Raw genomic sequence first — 8,189 nt, 5'->3', positions numbered from 1 at the left:
GATTCCTTTTCTGGGGTCATCATCGGACAGGAAGAGCCCGTAATCTGATGCTGCAATAATTTTTACATGATTAAAACAATTCCTTGCCCCATGGAAGTAGATACCTAATCAAAGAGCTCCTGTTAGATCTACAAACATGGTCATAATAAATATAAAACTCTTTATTAAACCACAAAGCAATTTGTCCATTTCCAAAAGGAAACAATTGACATTTATAAGATGAATCCAATTCATTGTGGCCATCGAGGGCAGCAATCATGCGCGCCGCACGGGATGACAGTCATATAACTGTAACCGTGCGTATAATGAATGCACACAAAGTGGCAGAGCTGTAGACTCATCCTGAAGTGATGACTCCTATTGAGCTGATAGTGCACACAAGTCCATTTCGCAAGCTCCAATGAACAGAGAGCATTAATGTTTGAGTTGGTGGCGGTTTGATGACTTGAGTGGCGATAGAAAGAGAGAGTGCATTTATCCATCCGACTCAGTCTGAAGCAGAACTGGTGATCAGCTGAGGTTGCACATAGTGTAACACTTTATCGCCCAAGTTTTGACATGATGGATACAGAAACATCTACTGATGCGAAGCAGCTGGTATAAACATTTAGCCTGAAATCCAAACTTCTGTCAAGCTCTGCAGATTTTTGCGAAATTTAGACCTAACATAAAGTACCCCCTGCCCCTAGTGTGTTTAAGCAATATTAAAAAAAATATTTCTCTAACATGTTATACCATATTTAAACCCTTTCCTAGTTACACCAGAGATTTTTTCTTAGAAAATGTGAAAAAACATGTGCCAAAGTCAGTATTAGTGATGCACAGATCATGATTTTTCATGGCCGATTCAGATTTTTTTAACAAACAAATTGGCCGATTCAGTTACCGGTTGCAGATTTCTTTTTCCTTTGTTTATTTCTTGTTCTCTATAACAGGCCAAACTGGCCTTAAACAAACAAACAAAAAAAAAACTCTAGCCATTTAAAATTAGAATCAACCGCTGCATTTTAATCACAATCCAAACAAAGATGCTACACACGTTTTTATTTAAATTAGATTGTATAATCTCAACCAAAAGCAAAAACAGAATGGTCTAACTTTAGCTTTCCAAAATTAAGCTACATAAGACATACCTGCACAAAACAAAAACAGCAGAAGGACCGAATAAAAATGCAAATTCACTCTCTGACAGTAGGTGGCACTTATGGAACAGCAGCGATTTCGTTTCCTTAGTTAGAGCTGTACAAAAAGCAGCGCTGTGCTTATAAACACTGCTTTAATAGGCATTATACGGAGGTAAGAGGAAAAGAAAATGTCATCGCAAGTCCGGAATAGAGATTGGTAGGGCTGGGTAAAAAAATAATCGATTTCTCTATTTTAATCAATTCTCATTTTTACGAACTGATATCTATTCTTAAATCCCAAGAATGGATTAGTCTAGTCTGTTTTCAGTTGATGAATGAGTAGAATATGTAGCGCCTCCCATCCAATAAATCGCAATAATCTTTGTGCTTTGTTACTTTTGATATGAAGCAAAGTCTTAGATTTCAAAGGACATCCATCTTATTATGAGATTCAAAAAACAAATACCGTTTTGGCGCTGTTTAATGTGGCGTGACAGATCGCTTTAGCGGCTCAGTTAAAGAGAAGCGGCAGCACGAGCGCATATGAACATCTTCTCCTTCGCTTTAATACCAGTTACAGCGCAAAATAAACATGACTAAACATCTGAAGGTATGGTAAAATATACAGTACAACTTACTGAAATCTGTATCATGTCTCGTGTAATAGCTCAATCAGTGTTTCAACCTCGCAAAGATGTCAATAAAACAGCTTGTAAACAATGTCATGTAACGTCACATTTACCTCAGAAAAACATATTCAGTGACCATAAACTCATTAGTCAGCTAGAAAAGTGAACTCTAGAAAGCAGCATTCTGATAAATATAGTTATGCACCATTATATATTCATTATAATTTTTAATTTTCTTCAATAAGACGCGATTTAAATGTTTATATTTCAAAAAAAGGAATTGGAGTAGAATTATGATTATGTAATTTTCCTCTAGAACATTTGCCATGTACTGTATCTGATATACTACATCCAAAATAATCAAAATCGTAATCGAATCGAAAGCATGTGAATAGTAATCAAATCGAATTGTGAAAATTGTGTCAATACCCAGCCCTAGAGATCGGCCAAAATAAATTGGTTCCAATATATGGCCGATTGACCTGTGCATCTCTAGTCAATTTGAACAGCTACTGTCACCAGACAAAACTTCTGAAAAGTTTCCTGAATGCTGCCCCCATCTGCCATTGGTCAAACAAAAAAAAAAAGATAGGCCGATCCCCAAACTCCCACCACTAGTTGTGCTGTTGTGTCTGACTGATTTTGATGCTCAAACAAACAAAGAGATGTTTTGAAAGCATCACAGAGCCACAGCGTTGCAAATGTTGTTTAATGTTGACTTCAAAGAAGGGGGTTGTATTTCTCGTGGAAGAGTATAAAAATGGCGGGAAACATGGAGGAATGTTTTGTAACTCTTACCTTGTCCACTTTGGGCCTCTGGAACTCTCTCTCTGATAATCCGGCAGGCATCGTAAACCGGAGTTGAGGGCTCAAACTGCATTGTCTTGACCACATTGCACTGTCGCACGCAAATCTTCAGCGACAGGGCCACCATCGTGACTGCTGCTCGAATGGGAGCGCCCACTAGCACACCTGTAACGAAAAAAATCTTTCAATTTTTCTGAAACTACCAGCACCCATCCATTCTTTGAGGTCCACACAACTACATCAAAACATGCTTTTATCTGGATTAACTGGAACAGAAGTAAATGTGAATGCAGAGATTTGCAATTCAGTTTCAACTCTAGCACTGATTAATGAAATATGCCTGCCACTGAAGATAAGAGAGAGAGATCAGAGCTTTGTGTAGGCTTACAATATGAGCTCCTTACTGTCAAGAGACGTCTGTAATGTAGTTATTAGATTAGTAGAACAGCACTGCCCTTTAAATACTGAGCAGAGGAAAAGATTCTACTGCCAACTGGGTGTTTAGCCTAAGCTCACTCAACCTCTACCAAATATCACATCTATGAAATGTAATCTTTGCTCAAGAGAGAAACCTTCAAGTTTTAAAAAGCAGGAAAAGTGGTTACAGAGAGACTGAGACCAAGCAGAACATTTGTGAATTATGGTAGTACGGTTGATTTGCTCCTATAGTACAGTTCAAAGACGTCAACAAGTCACAAGATCAGACTCGTAACCAATATCAGGCTCAGAGCAGAAAATGAAATTTGCTGACTCATAAACGAGATCAGATTCATACCAGAGATTTGACTCATACAAGATCAGACTTAGAGCAGAGATCACATCTGCAACAGAGATCAAATTCAGAGCTGAGGACTGACTTGTAGCTGACATGAGATTTATACCAGAGATTTGATTCGAAACTGAGATCAGAATCGTATTAGAGATTTGACTCACAACTGAGATCAGATTTGTATAAGAGATTTGACTCATACCAGAGATCAGACTTGTAACAGATCACTTGTAACAGATCACACTCAGAGCAGATATTCAATCTGAAAGAGATCAGATTCAAAGATGATATGAGTTGTAACTGAGATCAGATTCATTCCAGAGAGTATATTCATATTGGAGATCAGATTCGTACCAGAGATTAGACTTTAACTGATCAGATTATACCAGTGGTACCAGAGGTTTGATTCATAACAGAGATCAGACTCGTAGCTGAGATCAGAATCATATTAGAGATTTGACTTGTCACTGAGATCAGATTTGTATAAGAGATTTGACTCATACCAGAGATCAGACTCGCAATAGAGGTCAGATTCATACTAGAGATTTGACTTGTATCAGATCTGCAAGAGATCAGATTCAAAGCAGAGATCTGACTTTATACCAGATATGATTTGTAACAGAGATCAGACTTGTAACTGAGATCAGAATAGTATTAGAGATTTGACTCATAACTGACTTAAGCTTTGTATAAGAGTTTTGACTTGCAACAGAGATCAGATTCATACCAGAGATTTAACTTGTAACAGATCAGACTCTTAGCAAATATCAGATCTGTAAGAGATCAGATTCAGAGCAGAGCTATGACTTGTAACTGTGATCAGATTTATACCACAGGTTTGATTTGTAACAGAGATCAGAAACATATAAGAGATTTGACGCGTCACTGATATCAGATTTGTATAAGAGATCTGACCAGAGATCAGACCTGCAATAGAAATCAGATTCATACTAGAGATTTGACTCGTAACAGATCAGTCTCAGATGAGAGACCAGATTCAGAGCAGAGGTCAGATATGTAACTGAGATCAGATTCATTCCAGAGATGTGACTTGCAAAAGAGATCAGGCTTATAATAAAGATCAGACTCACAAGCAAGATCAAAAATTATGACAGAATCAAATAAAACTGGATTGCAAACCTGGGTTAACACTGTAAATGTTAAGTAAATACTAAAAAGACCATCTACGCTAATATTAGTCTTTCTGTTTATCCCGAGGTTTACCGTAGTCAACTGGATCCGGGCCATATCCAGGTGAGACCAAGGACCTGCGCCTTGACACGACCACAACACAACCCTGAAGTATCAGCAGAGATTGAGTCAACTAGATCATTCATCGTGAAGGCCTCATAAACACGACAACCAGTGGCACAGTTCCTCAACAACCGTCCATACCGGCGTGATGAATACAATCCTCAACTAGATGGAACTGAAATAAATACTTTGAATGTTGTGATCCTATCGGACTTATGATAGCAACCTGAATCGTAACAAAGCACTGTTCGCCAGAGGAGAACTGGCTCCCTGACTAAGCCTGGTTTCTCCCAAGGTTTTTTTTCGCCATTTTAACACCTATTTGCCACTTGTTTGCCACCTGATGTCACCTGTTGGAGTTTGGGTTCCTTGCCGCTGTCGCCTTTGGCTTGCTTAGTTGGGGACACTTGACATTTGACTTGACATTTGATAATCAACAATGCTTTAATCTGCCTGCATTGACACTATTCTTTAAGAGCTGCTGTGCAGCCAAAATTATGTACCAGTTATCAATGTAAAGCTGCTTTGACACAATCTACATTGTAAAAAGCGCTATATAAATAAAAGTGACTTGACTTGACCATCAAAGCAACAATTCTGAACAGCCAGGTATCTCAATCAGACAGTCCATCTGACGCAATTGAGAGTAGAGTATGAATTGAGATGTGTCTGTCTGATAGTATCTCACGAGAGCCAATCATACTTCAACAGAAGACAGAGAGGATCATTTTTTGATAATGGACTTGTGAACGAGCTCCACACTGCCTTCTCACTCAGTCACCAAGCCTACACACACACACACACACAATAATAATAAGGAGAATAGCTCTGTATAGTCCTTTCATTCCTAGTAGGGCACACAGGGGACATGTAGAGGTTTTGATGAGAAGTCCCAGAAACGACACACACTTATACTTGAGAACCAAATTAACACTTGCCAAATGCCGCATGCAAGTAATAATTAGCTTTAGTGAGGTCTTGTAAAAGTCTTGTAAAATATCATATCATTTGACCTTTTTGTGAAAATACAAGGTTAGTTCAGGATGAAAAATGTCATTTGGTGTGACTCCCCAAACACTTCATGATTTTTGTAAAAAAACAAACAAAAAACAGCTGAACTGTACAAACAATTGTCTGACTTTGCTGATATAATGGTGTGCATAATGCAAATGATGGCAACTATGGCTCATTTATGACTGAGTCCGAGAGACGGAGAAAAAGAAAGATTGTGAGAGGGGAAGCAAAGCAAGGTACCACCTGCCCCCTTAATCTCTCGTCTACAACCTCCCAGAAGCTCCGCACTGAGCACTCCCATTTCTCCTTCTGGCCCTGCGTGACAGACGCTGTAAAATACCTCTAATTTCTTCCCGAACCTCCAGCCAGGCTCAAAGCATTCCACTCTCACACTGCTCAACCCCTAAACAGCATGTGACTCTCTACATGCACTAATAATTGACTCCCGGGGGACACTGGGAAAGCAGGAATCACCACAAATCTGCACTTTTTCACACTTTTGAATGATTGTGATGGAAAATTTGGGGAATGGATTTAAATAAGGTAAAATGTGCTAATTGTAAGCCAAATGTCAATAGTACTCTGCTTTTCAAAGCTCACGCCACATTGCTATGTGGTTGCTATTACTAATGGTTGAAATATACTACAAGACTTTTAAAATCTGAACAAATTTTAAAACACTTGGCATCATGCACAATGGGTACAGAGAAAAACTGGGCATCATACACTAAGCGACTGAGGATGCGGTCTTGGGTGGGTAGACAAAGGCAGTATGGACTCTACAGATTACAATGGGAGTTAGAGGCGAGTCATGTGTTTTATCTGATGAGTCAAATATTGAGGCTACTGTTGGGCATGTTCTGTTAATTTACTTTTGTATTATATTTTATGGCAACACGTAGATAGGTGTGTCATAGACTACAATATATACACGATCAGGCATAACATTATGACCACCTTCATATTATTGTGTTGGTTCTACTTTTGCTGCCAAAAAAGCCCTGACCCATCGAGGCATGGACTCCACTAGACCCCTGAAGGTGTGCTGTGGTATCTGGCACCAAGATGTTAGCAGCAGACACTTTGAGTCCTGTAAGTTGTGAGGTGGGACCTCCATGGATCGGACTTGTTTGTTCAGCACATCCCACAGATGCTCGATTGGATTGAGATCTGGGGAGTTTGGAAGACAAGTAAACACCTCAAACTCATGCTCCTCAAACCATTCCTGGACCATTTTTGCTTTGTGGCAGGGTGCATTATCCTGCTGAAAGAGGCCACAGCCACCAGGGAATAACATTTCCATGAAAGGGTGTACATGGTCTGCAACAATGCTTAGGCAGGTGGTACGTGTCAAAGTAACACCCACATGGATGGAAGGACTCAAGGTTTCCAAGCAGAACATTGCCTTTTTCCCATAGTGAAAATATGGTGCTATGTGTTCCCCAGGTAAGAGACACATACGCACCCGGCCATCCACGTGATGTAAAAGAAAATGTGATACATCAAACCAGGCCACCTTCTTCCATTGCTCCGTGGTCCAGTTCTGATGCTCACATGCCCACTGTTGGCGCTTTCGGCGGTGGACAGGGGTCAGCATGGGCACCCTGACTGGTCTGCGGCTATGCAGCCCCATATGCAACAAACTGCGATGCACTATGTATTATGACACCTTTCTATCAGATCCAACATTAACTTCTTGAGCAATTTGAGCTATAGTAGCTCTTCTGATGGAACGGACCAGGACACGGGCCAGCCTTCACTCCCCACGTGCATCAATGAGCCTTCAATGAGCCTTGTCACTGGTTCACAACTGTTCCTTCCTTGGACAACTTTTGATAGATAGTGACCACTGCAGATCAGGAACACCCATCACAATTTGGCCCTTGTCCAACTCTCTCAAATCCGTACGCCTAATATATCCCACCCAGATCTGTCAACTCCGACAGTCCAAAAATCTGCAGAATTGTGCAGACTTTTGGCAACTATTGTTGATTTATCCAGACTGCAAATCAGGGCAAAAAAAAAATTTTGTAGTATGTTCCAGCTTAAGCTATTGCTAGTTGGTTTCTAGGGTGTGTTCTAAGTGATTACTTAGTGGACCATCCCCACATCCCTATGATATTGGACTGCAGATATGGCATGAGTGCCCTATCAGAAGAAATTCATTACTTCAATTCTGCAGACACAGATTCTAAAAAATATCTAGGTCTAACAAGAAGTGTAGATGTTCAGAACTTTAAGAATGATAAACGGCAAAGAGATCTGATTTGCTGTGTGCATCGGAGAAGTAAAAGTAACCCAAACTCTTTCCTTAAACACCACCCCCGGGATTGATTTAATTATAGAGACTAAAGGTGGAATTGGGGTGGTGGAGGTTTGCCAGAGGAGCTGTAAAAGGGGTGAGGTAAGCAGCTATTTATATAAATTTAATGTTACTCTAGTTCTATCCAAATCCTTCATTTGGAAATCTCTAGTTTTGATGCAACTTCTACTAGGACTGCAAGATGACAAAGCATATTTGCTGATAATTTGATGTTAATTTTGATTTTATCTTTTCTATTCTAGTTTTCTTGCCTTAGTGAATTGACAATG

General features: G+C 39.7%; 1 protein-coding gene across 2 annotated transcripts in view; it reads right to left on the bottom strand.

The window, feature by feature from the left end:
- The window catches only part of tln2b (talin 2b), a 193,318-nt gene that overhangs the window by 107,683 nt on the left and 77,446 nt on the right, over positions 1-8,189 (bottom strand). For both annotated transcript variants that reach the window (XM_048157655.1, XM_048157656.1), the window contains exons 2-3: positions 2,552-2,725; positions 1-50 (exon numbers count right to left, since the gene is read on the bottom strand). The exon at positions 1-50 is cut by the window's left edge and continues 48 nt beyond it. In XM_048157655.1, the coding sequence (XP_048013612.1) occupies positions 1-50; positions 2,552-2,687 (186 nt within the window). In that variant the 5' untranslated portion in view covers positions 2,688-2,725. The remainder of the gene's footprint in view (positions 51-2,551; positions 2,726-8,189) is intronic.

Source organism: Megalobrama amblycephala, linkage group LG15 (assembly GCF_018812025.1).
Source record: "Megalobrama amblycephala isolate DHTTF-2021 linkage group LG15, ASM1881202v1, whole genome shotgun sequence".
In the NCBI taxonomy this organism is placed as follows: domain Eukaryota; kingdom Metazoa; phylum Chordata; class Actinopteri; order Cypriniformes; family Xenocyprididae; genus Megalobrama; species Megalobrama amblycephala.
This window is presented reverse-complemented; position numbering and strand designations above follow the sequence as displayed.